Source organism: Electrona antarctica (genome assembly GCF_951216825.1).
Source record: "Electrona antarctica genome assembly, chromosome: 21".
Taxonomy (NCBI): domain Eukaryota; kingdom Metazoa; phylum Chordata; class Actinopteri; order Myctophiformes; family Myctophidae; genus Electrona; species Electrona antarctica.
Genome location: NC_136802.1, coordinates 34,196,751 through 34,216,134, shown reverse-complemented (window position 1 = coordinate 34,216,134; position 19,384 = coordinate 34,196,751). Strand labels below are relative to the sequence as shown.

The following is a 19,384-nucleotide window of genomic DNA, read 5'->3' as shown; positions in this document are numbered from 1 at the left end:
TTTTTACGTCCGGATACCCCGTCCAGGACCGGCTTACAAGTGTGCATATAAAAACCAAAACAAAATACATACATACATACATGGATGCACCTGGGACGTATCCTCAGTGATGTATCCCAAGGTCATTGGGGTTTCGGGTCTCCCAACATCATACCCCTCACTCAGGTGATCCAGCCGGGGTGATCAAGTCCCGACTTACGTCCCAGTAGCTACCCTCGATCAGTCCCATTAGGGAAAAACCAGGGCCACACAATCCGTTCCTCCTGAACTACTCTGCCGGGACTGGGAGGTACCATTCTGGCGCGTGGAAGGACTAGGCTCTGTGGGTTGACTCCTGTCCGGGCCCCTCCTACGTCTCCCCAGGTCCACTCCTGCTCTCACCAGGTCAGGCCCTGTGCGTTCCACCAGACTCCCAGCACCAGCACCTTGCCCTTGGTGGTGCCGCAGGCTCCGCTTGAGGCTTGAATGGCCCTCCTAAAGGCCTCACCGTGGGTTTGTTGGGCTTCTTCCTCACGGAAGACACAGTACAGGCTGGGGCGCCAACCCATACTGCTCCCGGGTGCCGTCTACATTCCGGCTGCCACCCGTCTCTCCGGTGGTCACCAGACTATTCCTGGTTGTCACGTAGTCTATTCCTATATAGAGGGTATGCGCATGCATAAAGTGAATGGTAGATTGAGTGGCAAAGTGAGCGACAAAGTGAATTTAATGTTGTTTAAAGTCATTTAATGCAATCAAATAGGACTTTTCTGTGTGGATGTATGGGCTGTCAAGGCCAGAAAGTCGTTTTTTGCCACTCAGGCGTTCCCGCATAACTTCTGACTGAGTATGATGATGATACGCGCATACCCTCTATAATAGTTTATCTAGCGTTAGGCTTTGCTACATTTTTCTCCCTGCTTGGCACAATTATACAACCATCATTAAACATTAAGAGCAGGGAGATATACACATACACACATACATATACACACACACACACACACAAAGGACCACTTCACCACTTTTCAACCTATCTTCATATAATAGGTCCTCACTAATAATCATAACTTGGATAGCATTTGAAACCGACTTATAGCATGTCATGTAGAAAGCACAATAACAGTACAGCATAGTATAATATATATGTATAGCTTATATGTATAGTGTCATTATATATAGATATGTTCTAGTTACGTTCTTAGCTTACGCATGTTTCTTGATAAATGCTTTTTATATATGTGATGTATTCCCATGCTTTTTGTTCTTGCTTAATGTAAATCGCTCTGGATTAAGAGCGTCTGCTAAATGCCTAAATTGTACACTGGAAGACGGTTTCTAAACTGCCCACAGCCCTCCTATGAGACATCATCATTAGGCAGATTATTTTTTTACAAAAATGTTTAGATTTTCATTATCGTGAGAACGATGGCTTCCATTTTCGCATTGCAACTTTTTAGGACTAGAAATCCTGCAGTTTCTATTAACTTGTATTCCCCATCGATGTCACGAATGATTATTTCATGATTATTAGTGAGGACCTAGTATATGAAGATAGGTTGAAAAGTGGTCCTTTAAGTAACATGCCAAGTCCAATGTCACACTTGTCTGGATCATGACATCTTGCCATGTCCATTACTCCATTGACAATTCCGATTAGTGCTGCATAATTAAATCAAAAAAAGATTGAGATTTAGATTCAGACACTTATGCGATCAAGCACTTTGATGTTGTCTGTTTTACAATAGTTGGCTCCAGGTGCCACATTTTGAATTTAGTAATGTTCAGCAAGCACAGACTAAAGAGAATAAATATTTTCATGGGGGAAAAAAAATAATATATATATAATCGCGTGAGAGGCTATACTTAACCTTCAGTGGATCCATCGCAACACGTGGGCGACTCGATTGGCGGAATAAGCTTATCCCATTTTGACCTGAGATCAGATTCTATAAATGTCTTCTACATCCTGACAGTTTTCTGAAAAAGCTATGTTTCTGTCAGTCGTTCTTCGATTTTTCAAAAATAGCAGACCTACAAGCTCGTAGCTTGTAGATCTGCTATTTTTCAATAGCTAAAGCATAACATAATGCTAACACCAAAAGGGGTTCCCACCCAGAATGGGTTAACTGAATATCGCTGAATGCCGTTAATATGACAACGATAATACTAACAGCAATAATAATGACTCCATAAGGTTTTGGATTTGTTAAGTTTTTATTAGAAAAAGTTTTGTCTACAGTCGGTGGAGTTTCAACACAAAGAACTTTCCACCCGAAAAAAATAAAAAAAATAAAAACATCAAGGTTGCCATGGTGATCACACCGTTTACAAGAAGTAACCATACATGGTGATGGGGGAAGGAGGGGCGGAGTTAACTACTATCCTGGCCAAAGATTGGCCAGTCTTTAACATGTGATGACTTCTAACATGCACACACGCACGCAAACACACACAAACACCCTCCCACACAGACATGTGCTCGCACCCACACTCACCCACACATACACGAGTTTGACATCATCACACTATGCCTAATTATTTGCACTGAAAAGCACCGATCTACAAGCTCACAACGAGACGGGTTGTGAGCTTGTAGATATACATTTTCACCATGCAACCGTCCGTTGTGCATTTATATTGGTCAAATTACGTGAATTCTAAATTAACATTTGTATTTATTTTTTTGTCCCGGGACCTTTCTGGGGCTCATTACTCTGAAATACTTTATCGTTAACAAGAGTTGAACTTCAACGAGACTTTGAATCTTTCCGTCATTCGAACCGTATTGAAATTAAAATGTGTGTTCCGGTAAAAATGTCTCTGAAATAAATCGTCCTCACGGCCAAAATATTCACAGCATGTTGCATTGATGATTCTTTCACACGTACGTGTCGTGAACCAAAGCAAAGACATTCTTTCACACAACATGACTACCAAAGCAAAGATACTCAGCTTACGCACATGTTTTGGGGCATGTTGTAGCAATGCTTGTCTTCTTTTACACAGCATGACGACCAAAGCACACTACAGCCATTTACGTGACAGGAGTTCCATCTGGCTCTGTATTAATTACAATTATCATTTATTGGCATCATATGGAAAACTCATTTTAATGTTATTATACCGTGACATTTGTATACATTTTCTTAATGTTATAATATCATTCAAAGTCTTAGGAATGTTCGATGTTGTCTTTTTGTTGTTCGACATCAGATTCTCCAGATATCGTCAAACTCTTTATTTCAGATTCCGATATTAAACAGAGACATTTCCCACCAAAACAAATGTCAGGAAACACAAAAAGTAGCAGAAAAACATCATCGAAATCTTTGTCCACATTAAAGACACTAGTACAGAGTACAGACCCGTGAGGCACTCCGGCCACCCATACAGGATTCAATTTGATTTAGATTCTAAACGTTTTTTTATTCTGGAAAGATCCAATTTTTTATCCAATTATCAATATGCCTAAACTCTGAAACGAACGGACGCACACACGCACGCAAACACAAACACACACACAGTATCTCGTCATTCATCCGGTTGAATCGTGGTCAGAGTAAATAAAATACTCAATACTCGTTTTTCTTTTTTTTCACTCGTCATCGTCGTCGTCATCGTCGTCATCGTCACCTTCCTCGTCGTCGTCGTCGTCGCCGCCGCCGCCGCCGCCACCTCCCTGAGCTGACGATCCCGGTGCCCGGGAGAACGTACCGCCCCCGCGGTACGCTACCATGTCCTGTAACCATGACGACACACACACACACACACTTCGGTAAGTGTCATGTCTAGGGATGGAGCCCGATGACAAATTTAGTGTCAATAAGGTTTGGGCTCGGACGGTTAGCTCAACCGTCTGGGCACCTAGGCTGCCAAGCCGGACGGACGGCGTGCCGCGGGTTCGACTCCCGAGCCCGACGGCCTTTGCCGCGTGTCACTCCCCATCTCTCTCCCCCTTTCCTGTCTAATTACTGTACCCTATCAATAAAACGGCAAAAAATATCTTTAAAAAAAAGAGAGCTTGTTATCAAACATAGCGGCACATGACGTCATGTTTAAACAATCAAGACAAGAGGCGATCAAAAAAATACATCTAATTGCCCATGCTGGCACAAACATGTCGATCTAAAAGTGTGTGGAAAACTGCGAATCTTCATTTGATTTTTAGACGGTGGTCAGCCACAAACTCTGTCACAAGTAACTGGCCAATAAAAAAAGATACCGGTTCATCTCATGTCTTTCCACAAAATAGTGACAATGAAATCTCATTAGAATACATGTTTTTCAACGACTGTCCTGACGGACTTTTAAAAGAAGTCACAGTTCACCAAGATCGACATCGGACGATTTATTAGGTTATTATTAATCCAGACTCGCCAGTATTATATTTACCGCTTCTTGACGTCTTGCCGGTAAAGAAGTGCATACTTGAATAATTGAAAACTGTATGAAAAGGTGTCATATAATCCCATGAGGGATGGATGGGCCACAAGTTCATTCATTCAACATGATATTTCTCTCATTAGCATACACATACACGGTCAAATTTCTCTCATTAACGTAATATTTATTTCGTTAGCATGACCTTACCCAATCATATTTTTCTCATTAGCATTATATTTATCTCATTAAAATATTATTTATCTCATTAGCATAAACGTACCCGGTCGTATTTCTCCCGTAGTTTCTGGGCCTTCTCTTCGTACGGTAGTTTGTCAGACTGGGTGAGTTTGCTCCACATTTCTCCCAACTTCTTGGCACAGTCTCCTATGGACAGACCTGCTGACACGCGCACACGCACACGCACACACACACACACACACACACACACACACACACACACACAACACACACACAGTTACGTACCTAGTGATCCTTGGTAGCAATATGTGTTACTCCTTTTGGAGCCTAGACCCCATATAAGGTCATATAATGTCGTAACACACACACACACACACGGGACTGCCGCTAGGGTGGTGCAAGCGGTGCGGTCACACAGACCCCGGCCCTGCGTCTTTTTGGTGTTAAGTTTTTCGAGGGCCGCTAGCCCACACAAGTTTTGTGTGTTTGTGTTTGTGTATGAGCACGGAATGTGCTCAGCTGAGCACGGAATGTGATGATAAAAGTTTGTTTTTCCTAAATTCAGCTATAGTGTCGATTTTTGTCCTAAGACAAACATCAAATGCCTTTGACAATGAATGGAGAATTTACTGTACGTCATATGTAGTCAATGTAGACAAGCAAATGGGCTTTATTGGCCCCCCCACACACACCCACACCGTCCATTGGACTCACCTGGGTACTGCTGCTTGATGCTGGGGCGGTACTCGGAGCAGAAGACGAAGAACGCAGACCTACACACACACACACACACACGTGTGCGTGCACACAGAGAAAAATGACACAATGTTACAGAGGTGGTTATGCAGACCTTAAGCCATTTTGGACTGAGGTCGATTAAAAAAAGGCTTCTAAATCCTAACATTTTTCTGAAAAACCTATGTTTCCATGTCAGTGGTGCTCAACCTTTTTCATGTCAAGGACCCCCAGAATTATCTCTATTGGGCCACAGACCCCCCCCCCCATCTCAAAATATGTAGTTCCAGGGACCCCCCAGAAGCAAATATTTTTGTTCGCTCTGAAATATATATTCAATGATTTGCACCACATTTTAATGATTTTTCAAAAATAGCAGACCTACAAGCTTGTAGCGCGCCACTCGGTGGCGCGCTATGAGCTTGTAGCTCTGCTATTTTTCAATAGCTAAATTATAACAATGTTTAAAACACCAAAAGAGGTTCCCGCCCAAAATGGGTTAAGCGGTAGTGTTGTATGTTAACTCATCCTGACACGAGGCAGTATTACATCATCATCATCATAGACTGACATAGTCATAAGATTATTCATAAAGGCATTGTTCCAGTATGGGAACAGCAGACAGAATTCTGCCTCAAATACTGGCATCTGTATCAGTGAGTAATGCATGTATTATTATCATTCAACATAATGTTGCTACTGTGCTGCATCACAGACTGACTGAGGCTTAACACCTTTGCTTTGACCCATTTCGACCGAGACCGATTCTACAAATGTCTTCTAAATCATGTGTTCTGAAAAACCTGTATCAGTGGTTCTCAAACTATTTCATGTCAAGAACCCCCAGAATGATATGCAATTGGCCACCAACCCACATCTGAAAATATGTCGTTCCAGGGACCCCCCAGGAAGCAAAGATTTCAGCTAAAAATGTTCACTCTGAAAGAATATATATTCAAAGATTTGCGCCACATTTTCACGATTTTTAAAAAATTCTACAAAATGCAGTTCTACAAGCTCGTAGCACGGCACTCGTGCCACGCTATGAGCTTGTAGATCTGCTATTTTTCAATGGCTAAAGTATAACATAATCCTTAAAACTCAAAAGGAGTTCCCGTCCTGAATGGGTTAATGACATTTATTTTTTTGGCTTTCGCCTCTTATATATTTATATTTATATTTTTTATGGAGGGACAGAGAGATGGGGAGAGAGAGATGTGGGGATGACATGCTGTAAAGGCTGTTGGGATCGGGGAGTCGAACCCGCGGCACACTGCCAGACTGGATTACCAGCCAAGGTGCCTGGACCGCTGAGCCACGGCCCAGGCAGAGACCACTCATGTTTATGGAAAATGCTTCGGAACATGTATTCCATCGCTAATTTGACAATCTGAAATACTCTATAATCTTAAAATAACTAATAGCCGGAAATAGCCGATCTGCCGTTTTTGAGTGGTGTAAACCACTCCTACAACTGGCTTTTTTGTGCAGAAAAAATGAGCATGGTTGCTATGTTCACCCTGTTGTAATGACGTAATTAAATCACACCCGGGTGAACAGGGTGAACGTAGCAACCATGCTCATTTTATCTGCACAAACAAAGCCAGGTAATGAAATCACACCCGGGTGTGATTTCATTACGTCAGACATGATTTCATTACGTCAGACAGACCTTACACCACTCAGTTCACACGGGTGTGATTTTTTTGGTGCATGACGTGCTTTCAAAGAAGACAATGCTGGCTTGTACTATGGAATCGAAATGACTGAAATCAGTCGTGGCGACTGAGAACTTCAGTCTGTGAGTATTTGAGGCAGTATGTCGTCCGCTGTTCTCATACTGGGACAACTCTACCAAAAGAATGCCTCTCTTTATGAATAATTATAATAGTAATAATAATATTACTTATGGGGGGTCTCTTGTAGTAATAGATTAGTGTAATATATTACTTACGGGGGTCTCTTAATAATAATAATAAAACTATTTCTATAGCACCTTTCATGACATAAAATACAGCTCAAAGTGCTTTATTACAGAGCAATAGAGAAAACAAAAAGAAAGGAAAAGGCATTAAAATAATAGCAGTAATGCAATACATTGACATGAAAAACAAGGATTTTAAAATCTCAACTAAAAGCTAGTGTAGAAGTATGTCTCGAGCTGTGCTTTAAAAATGTCTACAGAGGCTGCCTGTCGAAGGTATAGTGGGAGTTTGTTCCACGCCGTAGAAGAAGAAAGCTGCTTCACCATGATTTTTTACTTGCCATTTTTGAGCTTTCCGTGTTTGTGTAAACACAAACATTGGCTTTGATTGGCTGAGCAAAGTACATATTGAAGATAAAAGTGAGGGCAGAAAAGTGAAGACGCAAATTGTGATTGGCCGGAATGAGATGATGAATGATGATCTATGATGATAAGAGCGCCCCTCACTTCACACGGGTGTGATATTTTTAGGCACATAGAGCAGGCCAGCAGTGGAGGACCTGGGGGGTACTGCTTATATAACTTATAGTTATGGTAGGTGGTTAGGGTTAGTATCATGTAGTACTTACGGGGGCCTCTTGGGGGCGTTGGGGTCTTTCCTCTTTCTCCCTCTCTTTCCGAAGCCTTTGGGAGGAACGTATTCCTTCATCTCTCTGTTGTAGCGAACCTTGTCTGCTTTGGCCATGTCCTCAAAACACTTCTTATCGCTGGGAGTGAGTCCCTGAAAAATATACATTAATAAAACAATATATACATATTTTTACCCCATGTCTTCAAAGCAGTTTTTATCACTGGGAGTGAGTACCTATACCTGTAACCGTGACAACAGAGCCCATGGCCACACATGCCCAGTTAACTCAAACCTCTGCAGAATTCACAGAAACACCAATAATAAACAAAAAAAACACACTTGTGTGAAGTGAGGGGCGCTCTGATTGTCATACATCATATTCTGTGCTCAGCCAATCAAATCATCTCAAATTTGGTACAAAAAAAAACCACACAAAGCTGGGAATAGGAGGTGCTAGCACCCCTCACAAATGGCCCCATCTTCCTAGGCCAGTGGTTCCCAAACTGTGGGCCCAAATGATGGGGGGGTCCCAGATGATTAGCTTAATGTGCAACATTGTTTTCTCACTCAACAGTACAACCATACAGTAGAAGGCTGTACAGAAATGTACAGCTGTATAGAAATGTGGGCAAATTGTCAAATATTATGTAAGAAAGAGGCACACTTGAAATCCTCTCTCTCTCTCTCTCTAAAAACAGCAGTGCCAGATTTTTTGTATGACACGATGGGAACTATGCACAAAAATAAATGTATATTCACCAGCTGCTATGCAATAGCAGCTGGTGAATATGAGTCTATAATCTATGTCGAGCTGTTTTTCTCATTGGCTGACGTATGTGCGCACCGCAAATATGTCCGGGCAGAAACGAACAACTCAGAACACAATAGTTAGAGAATTTTGGTTCCTACCTAAACTACTGCGCTGAGACTGACAGAGGCAGTTATAGCGGACCCCCGCAGATAATAATGGAGCTGGTAATCAATTGATTTAATCAATTCTTGTTTACTTGTAAAACTGTGATGCGACAATAAAGTTGATTCTAATTCTGATTATAGAATGGTCAAACTTTAGCACGTGTCAAGTAAAACGAACGGGCATAGGGCGCTGGGTCGGCTAGCCACAAAAGGAAGGGCAACAGTTAAAACCTGTGTATTGTGGTAAGGAAGAGCATCCTTGTCAAAATAATGACTCATATCTTATTGTCCAAATTAAGTTTTTGTTCATGATTATTTGAAAAGACACACGGCATGCTCTCTAATCTCCGTCCAACAGAGGTGTTGGTATGCTTATAATTATGCTTGAACTTGAAGGTTATTTGGCAACCTTACTAGGGTTTCAGATTGGGACTATGGGTTCACACCAGTTATTTTATTATTTTTAAAAGTGTAGCAACAGTGAAAACAGGTGCACAACCACTTAAGTGTTTTATTTAGCTGCCAGGGACAGGTGGACAACCATTAGTGTTTTATTTACCTGCCAGGGGCAGGTGGGCTACACTTAGTGTTTTATTTACCTACCAGGGGCAGGTGGGCAACCCTTAGTATTTTATTGACCTACCAGGGGCAGGTGGGCAACCCTTAGTGTTTTATTGACCTGCCAGGGGCAGGTGGGCAACCCTTAGTGTTTTATTTACATGCCAGGGCCAGGTGGGCAACCCTTAGTGTTTTATTTACCTACCAGGGGCATGTGGGCAACCCTTAGTGTTTTATTTACCTGCCAGGGGCATGTGGGCAACCCTTAGTGTTTTATTTACCTGCCAGGGGCAGGTGGGCAACCCTTAGTGTTTTATTTACCTACCAGGGGCATGTGGGCAACCCTTAGTGTTTTATTTACCTACCAGGGGCATGTGGGCAACCCTTAGTGTTTTATTTACCTACCAGGGGCATGTGGGCAACCCTTAGTGTTTTATTTACCTACCAGGGGCATGTGGGCAACCCTTAGTGTTTTATTTACCTGCCAGGGGCATGTGGGCACACCACACCGATGGGTCGCCATGCAACTCCTTGCAACCAAACGGTTGGGAGTAGATGCATGTAGACGCAAGCAAGCATTGAATTGATTGATTGATTAATCACTTCGGTCGACTTGCACCAACGTGCAACAGGACATATCACACCGTTGGGACGAGCGCTAAAACCGTTTTGTTGCGTCTCGATCCATTGGTGTGGTTTGGGCTTTAAGTGTTTTATTTACCTGCCAGGGGCATGTGGGCAACCCTTAATGTGAACGCCTGAAAGGCCAGACCTCGGCCTACGCGTTCTTCGTGTGTGTGTGTGTGTGTGTGTGTGTGTGAGAGAGATGGAAGATGTGTGCTCACACACACACACATACACACAGTGTGTGTGTGTGTGTATGTGTGTGAGCACACACCTTCCATCTCTCGGAGCATTTCTTGGAGAACTCGGCGAAGTTGACAGACTGTTCGGGGTGTTTCTTGCGATGCTCCTCTCTGCACGTCTGCACGAAGAACGCGTAGGCCGAGGTCTTGCCTTTCGGCTTGTTAAGGTCTCTGCGCATCATATCTGGTAGAGAGAGAGAGAGACAGGCAGTTAGACAGACAGACAGGTCATTATCAGTCTGTTGTGGTCCCTAAGCATCATATCTGGTTGAGAGGGAGACAGGCAAGTAGACAGACAGACAGGTCATAGGGATGCACCGAATGGGAAATTCTTTGCCGAAACCGAATATAGGAAACAGTTGGCTGAAAACCAAATAGCCGAAAATGATTAATATTATATAACATTTATTTTTACCCATTTTTGTACCATTGCTGTCAGGGTACCTTTGTTGCAGAGCTACATGATGATGACAAAAGACATGATTACATTTTGATCACGTCTACACAACAACAGTAGGTTACGAAAGGTAACACCCTGTTCTTTGACTATTCGGTTTCGGCTCTAAAATCAACCAAACCGAATATGCATTTTGTGCCACAATTCGGCCGAATAGTTTCAGTGGCCGAATATTCGGTGCATCCCTAATTATCAATCTTTTATTATTAGAAGGTGTTGTAGGCCATGGTTTTACCTTTCAGACAGACAGACAGACATGTAGAGAGACAGACTAAATGTAATTTCATAATTCTGTGTTCTGCAAGTCGTTGAGCATCAATCATCCAATCCACTAAGAAAGAAACTCAAAGCAGGGGTGAATACCTACCGTTTGACATTTTAGGTACATGGTATGCCTCGTTGTAAAGGTGACTAATCAATGATAAAAAAAACAATATAGTATACAAAAAGGCGAACTAATCAACCAACGTTAAGTTTCCAAACTTTTAGTGGTGTGCTACAGAAACAGCACTAGATAAAGTGCCCCTCTGGGCACAGGTCACCACCAGGGCAGGTCAGGTTGTGGCCTCCTGGTGGCGCTATAATAGGCCAATGTGAAAAGGGTGCCATTTCTTCTTACACCTTGGATGGCAATTGGATGATTTGAGGCCTTTTGTTAAAAAAAAAAAAGTTTTGCGCTATAACAAGCCAATGTGAAAAGAGTGGGATATATTCCTCAGCCTAGTAGGAAAGTCTGTGAAAGATTTCACGTAAATTTCATGCTGCGTTCATGATTTCAGGCTATTTGAAAGCAAATGTTGAAGCCTATGAGCAAAAAGTTAAGAAAAAGTGATTTTGGGTGTCCTGACCCTTAAATGTCTGACTGTACATGTGTTGTTTACATTTATGACTAATAAAGTATTGTGTTATCCTTTAGGCCTTAATGTCTGACTGTACCTCTGTGTTGTTTACATGTATGACTAATAAAGTATTGTGTTATCCTTTAGGCCTTAATGTCTGACTGTACCTCTGTGTTGTTTACATTTATGACTCCAATCCACTTGTTTATAGGTATAGCATATTTCTCAACTCAAGGTTTACAAAGTGCTGTACAGTAACAACTGTCTGTCTGCTGCATAAGGCCATGTTTGTCTGTCTGATGCATAAGGTAATGTCTGTCTGTCTGTCTGATGCATAAGGCCATTTCTGTCTGTCTGTTGCATAAGGCCATGTCTGTCTGTCTGTTGCATAAGGCCATGTCTGTCTGTCTGTTGCATAAGGCCATGTCTGTCTGTCTGTCTGTCAGTGTCTGTCTGATGCATAAGGCCATGTCTGTCAGCGTCTGTCTTATGCATAAGGCCATGTATGTCTGTCTGTCTGTCTGTGTGTCTGATGCATAAGGCCATGTATGTCTGTCTGTCTGTCTGTCTGATGCATAAGGCCATGTATGTTTGTCTGTCTGTCTGTCTGTCTGATGCATAAGGCCATGTCTGTCTGTCTGTCTGTCTGTCTGTCTGATGCATAAGGCCATGTATGTCTGTCTGATGCATAAGGCCATGTCTGTCTGTCTGTCTGTCTGTCTGTCTGTCTGTCTGTCTGATGCATAAGGCCATGTATGTCTGTCTGATGCATAAGGCCATGTATGTTTGTCTGTCTGTCTGTCTGATGCATAAGGATAAGGCCATGTCTGTCTGTGTCTGATGCATAAGGCCATGTATGTCTGTCTGTCTGATGCATAAGGCCATGTATGTTTGTCTGTCTGTCTGTCTGATGCATAAGGCCATGTCTGTCTGTCTGTCTGTCTGATGCATAAGGCCATGTATGTCTGTCTGATGCATAAGGCCATGTATGTTTGTCTGTCTGTCTGTCTGATGCATAAGGATAAGGCCATGTCTGTCTGTGTCTGATGCATAAGGCCATGTATGTCTGTCTGTCTGATGCATAAGGCCATGTATGTTTGTCTGTCTGTCTGTCTGTCTGTCTGTTGCATAAGGCCATGTATGTTTGTCTGTCTGTCTGTCTGATGCATAAGGCCATGTATGTCTGTCTGTCTGATGCATAAGGCCATGTATGTTTGTCTGTCTGTCTGTCTGATGCATAAGGATAAGGCCATGTCTGTCTGTGTCTGATGCATAAGGCCATGTATGTCTGTCTGTCTGATGCATAAGGCCATGTATGTTTGTCTGTCTGTCTGTATGTCTGTCTGTTGCATAAGGCCATGTCTGTCTGTCTGATGCATAAGGCCATGTCTGTCTGATGCATAAGGCCAAGTCTGTCTGTCTGATGCATAAGGCCATGTCTGTCTGTCTGATGCATAAGGCCATGTCTGTCTGTCTGATGCATAAGGCCAAGTCTGTCTGTCTGATGCATAAGGCCATGTCTGTCTGTCTGTCTGATGCATAAGGCCAAGTCTGTCTGGGGCACCCGCTGGCTTAGTGGTCCAGGCACATGCCACATATAGCCCCTGGCGGCTGGCCTGACAGCGCGTTGCATGTTCGAGTCCTGTTCATGACGACCTTTAGCGCATGAATGTCTCTCCCCTTCTCTCTGTCCCTCTTTCCTGTCAATCTCCACTTGTATCTATCAATAAAGGCAGAAAAGCCAAAAACAAATCTTTAAAAAAAAACAGAAAAAGGCCATGTCTGTCTGTCTGCATAGTGTCATAGTATGTATTATAGAAGCATGTATCTGATACCAACTTCTTGTGAAATGTTCTGTTACAACAGAGTGAAATATATAGCAGATCTACAAGCTCATAACAGTGTCAAGCAAAAACAGTGGGGAAATAGCAGATCTACAAGCTCACAGTAGATCTGCTATTGTCAGTTTTTTTTAAATAAATAAAAACATTAGAGTGGAATTACCTTTTAATCTATTAGAGACAGATAATCAGAACATCATTTGAGTGAAATGACCCTTTAACCCAACTATGCCTAGTGTTTTCAAGCAGGCCAAATAAATAATTTACACTGAATAATTATAATAATTGATTAATATATAATAATCAATACAAATTAAAACATGTGTCAATCTTTGAAATATCATCATTCCATCAACCAGTGAGCCGGAGCAGAAATAAACATTCCATAATGATTTATTACCCCCTCCCTCTCTCTCTTTTCTCTTTCTTCAATAACAAAGAAAGAGAAAAAAAACCCAGATGGAATCCATTTTAAATGCAGTTTCATGCGGACCTGAAGGGGGCCATGCAGAGAGACACGAAAAAAAGAACGAAAAAACACAAAGAAATGAACAAAACAAACCCAAAAAACAAACAAATGAATGAAATGAATGGATGGAAACACATTTCTATTCATTTCTATGGCGCAGTTAGCATGCTAGCGAGGCTAACGTCGTATTTCTATTCATTTATATGGTGCGGTTAGCATGCTAGCGAGGCTAACTGCAGCCTCACTCACATTTCTATGGGACTATTAGCATCGCTAGCACGCTAGCCCTTTACAACAGAAACGGACGGTGTGCTGCAGTTAGCCTCGTTAGCATGCTAACTGCAGTATAATGGACGACGGACGGTGTTAGCATGCTAACGTGGCTAACTGCAGCACAATGGACGGCGGACGGGGTTAGTTAGCCTCGCTAGCATGCTAACGTGGCTAACCGTGCAAAACTGCATAGAGAACAATGGAGAGTTTTCCTCCATGTTCTTTTCTTCCCGCTCTCTCTCCCATCCCCCCCCGCTAGCATTGAACACATGCTAACGGTGGCTAACCCCGTTCCAAACAGACAACTGTACGGGCACGCACGTACACACACACACAGCACAAACACACAACAAAAAAACGTTTCCGCGCGCAACACAACAACAACAATAACAGCAGGAACACGAGCGTGTGTGTCTCGAGCGGCGGCGGCCGTTATAAAACCGCTATTAAAATAACTGACCGTTAGGATTGTTATAATTAGTATTAACGGTCACTTTGTTGAGGGTGAAAGAGAATTAAAAGCGTTGCTTCCATTATGAACGTCCCGCCGGGACTCGAACCGGCGACCCTTCAGGTGGTCCGGTTTTAGAGACCTAAAGAACCAATAGTCTAAATAAAGCTGGACCTGATCAACATTATCGATCACCAATAAATAGATCACCGTTATTGATGAAGAGCTAGGGGAACACATTGGCATGCTGTGTCTGTGTGAGTTAGTGGTGTGCATTTGTTTATATACGTCATATAAATGTAGTTTGCACATAAACATAGCAAAGAATGCACTTACTGTTACTGTGTAGTTTAGTTGTGTAGTTTAGGTGTGTTGTTGTGTGTTGCAGTGTGTCTCGCGCTCCTCAGCACAAGAACTCACTGAGAATGCACGGCGTCGTAGCATCTCACGCACTGGCCCCGCCCACCGGTCAGGACCACCATTGGTTCGTTTCATATACTCTAAGGTCTCATCCCACTGGTTACCAAACGGGACCATAGAGTTATTGGGACACATTTGTGGGACCCATTTTTAGGGGTCCCTTACATTTTTTTTGTTACACATCTTGTTTTTAAGTATTATTTCAAAACCGTTTTTTTTAAATCCCCAAAAAGAAAAGGTTTTCGTGAATTAATAACAAATTAAATGACTGGAGTAATTTCTTGAATAAATACAATACAATTTAAGAAATTCCATAAATTAGAAAACAAATGTTCAAGAAGTAGTGAAAATAATCAATCTCCAAGCTCACAACGCAGCGCAAAGCGTTGTGTGCTTGTAGATCTGCTATTTTCACTAGTTTGGGTCCCAGGCAAACGTCTAATGGCTCTTAAGTTTTGGGTCACAGGCTAAAAAGTTTGGGAACCACTGGTTTCTAGCCTAAGGGGGGCGGGGAACGCACTGGTGTGCTCTCTTGTCGTTCGTTTATTCAGTGCACTCGGTGCGTTGTCGTTCGAAAATCCAGTGCGCTGCGCACCGGGTGTGCCGAGTGCCCGCACTGAGCGACCCTACCCTGAACTGGGGTTGTCCGGTTTGAATGCGTCACAGCTGTGGTCGTTCGTAAATAAGGCACAATGAACGCACTCTGTGACGTCACCGCCCACCACACTCAACAAACTGACCACATTCCCGGTGCGCATTTCCAAACGCACCCTACGGTAATAGGTGAGTGCGCTCCGGTGCGGTAATTCCGAACACGCCCAAAGTCAGTGTCTGGGTGGAAACCTCATTAAGTAGGTAGCGGACTGACCTCATGCTTTCTTCTATGCATGAGGAGTCCAAGCTGCTTCTTTTAACCTGACAGGGGGAATTTCCCCAGCCGGACATAGCGCGTGGAAGGAACACGTTATTCCGACCAGTTCCTTTCCCCTCCATCAGGCGCCCCGGCTGGCCAGGGGGAGGTATAGTTTAGAGACCAGGACTATTGCATGTTTTTTATTAGCCAGGCTAGTTTTTTGTGAGGGTACCTACCCTAGAACGGGGAGAACATGCAAACTCCACACAGAAAGGCTCTTTCGCCAACCCCGCCTCGGGTATGGGTACTGATGACGCGGACAGTGGTGTCATGGTGTTTTTTTGACTGGTACCACAGCGTTTTAATGATGTCACGTGCACGTGCGTGCATGTGCGCGTGCATGTACGCATCACGGCATGCACACAGAACAGCTGATATAGCCTAAAGCCATATTGTTAAATAGTGTATAAGAGTTTTAGACACAAACACAAAAGTAGACTTAACATAGTCAGACAAACATCTTTACACTAGCGAAACTTGTCTTGTGTACAGAAGAATACCTCACAGTAGCCTACTGGAGCCATAGCCTACTTACTGCTGTAAGTGTGCATGCTTACAATATGGCTATGTGCGCTCAGGTAAACTGTTGTTATGCAAAGTAGTAGCCATTTGATTCGGCACGGTACTTGACACGGCGTGAAAATAGGGGGTGGGGGGCGCCAGTAAACCTAGACCACTGGGTAGGCTACTTGGTGCGTCTTGGAAAGTCTGGTGACGCAAGGTTGATTAGGTGTGTCTTCTCTTGAATCTAGGGGGACGCGTTCTAGCGTGCACGCACATGCACCGTTCCGTTCCGTCCCTGCGCGTGCAAAAATTACTGGTACCACGGCGTGGTACTGCGTTCTACGAGCATGACACCACTGGACGCGGAGGAGGGAATACGCCCCCAGCGCCCACAGCGTCCCCATCGGGAATCGAACCCAGGACCTTCTGTGAGGCGACAGCACTATACCGACTGTGCCACCGTGCCCCTAAAGAGCCATATGCCGTCTCAAACGAACATGAGCCAGGTGACGTTGGGTGACGTGAGACACCACCGAGCAAGCTAAAGCGAGCGAGTTGCCGCGGCGAACGTTGTGAAGTTCAATTGAGCAGACTCAGCGTCATTCAAGTTGCGGCCCGATATGCACATAATAGTATAGGTGCATATCTCCAGTATAGAGGCTCCAGTACATCCAGAACAATGCTGCTGTGCTAGGATGATGGATCTTCTTGGTGAGAGTGCGGAAATACGAATATATCACACCCATACTCCATTCCCTTCACTGGCTTCCCGTCTCCTTCAGGATAGAATACAAGGTCTTCCTCCTCACCCATCAGTGCATCCACAGCAACGCCCCTTCCTATCTGAAGGAACTCATTGAACCCCCAACCTCTACCCGCTCCCTCCGCTCTGGAAATTCAAAAAAAAACTCTGCACCATGGGGGACCGGGCCTTCTGCTCAGCTGCTCCTCGGCTGTGGAATGCCTTCCCCGACCACCTGAGAACACCACAATCCATGGACGCTTTTAAAAGGGGACTAAAGACTTTTCTTTTTAACAAGGCATTTGGCTAGTTGGACTTTTTAGATGCCCGGTGTGATTTTAACCTTTTAGCAGTATACTTGACCACGAAATGCATGAATTGTCCTTATTTTAGTCCTTTTATACTTATGCATTATTTTTATTTTATTCTTCTTCTCTTGATGTAGCACTTTGTGATTTGTTTCAAATGTAAAGTGTGTTATAAATAAAATGTATTATTATTATTATTATTATAATCATAAATCATGTTCTGGCTAGTGTTTTCCAGGGTCTGCCACTCAAAGTGGCTACTGGCCAATCACAGCGCGGCCTTGCACAAGCTTGCACTGGGCCACTGGCCAAATTTTTTATTCAGCCTTTACACAGAGACACTGTAATGACTGAAAACGCTGTAATGTGTGACAGACTGCCAGATAGGCCCCATGTACAAGAACCACTTCCGTTCTACTTCCTTTTTCACAAGGCTTTTTGCTTACATTCACCATCGCTAGTCGCTACATTTGCATTCGTAGGAAGAGTGGGGCTTGTTTGTTGCTTTTTCAACTCCCCTAAACGCCGTTCTCGTCTAAACAGACCCGTGCAAACGATACTTGATTTTGCCGTTTTCTATGGACACCGTTCTCATGTAAAGGGGGCCTGACTTCCATTGTCAATCCGGCCCTAAATATTTCACATGGGCCTGTTATAGCGCCACCAGCAGGTCGAACTATGACTATGTAAAGCACCTTTTTTTATATATATATATATATATATATATATAAGTATCTCCATTTTGAACAAAATGCCTCAAATCACGATCAGTATTTAGATATTACTCCTAAATGGTAAATGGTTTATATAGCGCCTTTATCCAAGGCGCTTTACATAGATTGTGCATTACATTCACCCATTCACACACACATTCATACACCGATTGCGGCGGAAGCCATGCAAGGTAGCCTACCAACCAGCACATCGGGAGCAATTTGGGGTTCAGTGTCTTGCCCAAGTAAACAATCACCTACCTTCATTTAACTTTGAATGAGAGACATTGTACAAATGATTTTATTTTAAATAATTTCAACATTGTCATCATCACAACCAGTCACAGTGCAGTCAGTAGTAAAAAGAAATAATAATAATACAATTAAATACACAAGACCACGTGATTGTCATCGTGCTCCAATCCACACATTCCATTCAAGACTCCATCCAGTCCAGAGTTTCCTTTCCACTCTCCTCTCATCAGATCAATATAATAAACCAGTGGTTTTCAACCAGTCCTTGAGAATAACGCGTCCTGCAGGGGGTCCATTTTACACTCTCAAGAGTAAATTTATTGTTAAACATTTGCATTACATCATTTACAAGACGTCAGTCTACAAAATTAGAGAATGTAGAAGAATGGTTATTTGATTAAAAAAAAACTGTGCCTGTTATCTCTCCTAAAAATCTTATCCAATGACAACAAAATATTCTTTAGTTTTGGGTCTGAGGCTAAGGTCCATGCTAAACTATCCCTAAACTCCTTTGCTTTCTTTTTTTTTTTCTTTTTTTTTTTACTATTTTGAAAAACACTTTTGAATATTTAAAATCTAGCTAGTTGAACTATTCAAAAATGTTTTTCAAAATAGTAAAAAAAAAAAGGCAAAGAAGTTTAGGGATAAGGGGTTTAGCATGGACGAAAATAGAGCCCTAAATGTCATCAAATGGTGGTCCGTGGCTCAAATGCCGAATAAATAATGGACCTTGATGTGAAAAGGGTTGAAAACCACTGTAATAAACACACAGTGCATGTAAAAAAGTGACTTATTCTAATTAATTCATACGAAAGATTCAATGACTCAATATATTCAATATATCTCTCATGAATATTCATATTTCATGCATGTTTTTGACCAATCAATCAACAGTATTGATGAGCAAAGGATAACCACGGATAACCAAAATACTTCCTCCTGACCAATAGAGCACCAAAGTCCTGACGTCATTCGCCCATCCTCTGGTTCCAAGGGGTTTCTCTCTA

The 19,384-nt window shown here is 42.8% G+C and overlaps 1 protein-coding gene across 2 annotated transcripts; it reads right to left on the bottom strand.

The window, feature by feature from the left end:
• Window positions 1–2,177: 2,177 nt before the first annotated feature.
• On the bottom strand, window positions 2,178–14,990 carry LOC306914612 (high mobility group protein B3-like). Of its 2 annotated transcripts, none has more exons than XM_079491730.1 (6): window positions 14,859–14,990; window positions 10,225–10,376; window positions 7,852–8,003; window positions 5,278–5,336; window positions 4,646–4,764; window positions 2,178–3,721 (listed from the first exon to the last, which is right to left on the bottom strand). In XM_079491730.1, the coding sequence occupies exons 2-6, from the start codon at window positions 10,372–10,374 to the stop codon at window positions 3,578–3,580; spliced, it is 624 nt and encodes a 207-aa protein (XP_079347856.1). In that variant the 5' UTR covers window positions 10,375–10,376; window positions 14,859–14,990; the 3' UTR covers window positions 2,178–3,577. The 2 variants fall into 2 exon arrangements, with proteins under 2 accessions (XP_079347856.1, XP_079347857.1); XM_079491731.1 differs by having other exon boundaries at window positions 4,646–4,761.
• Between the last annotated feature and the right edge of the window lie 4,394 nt (window positions 14,991–19,384).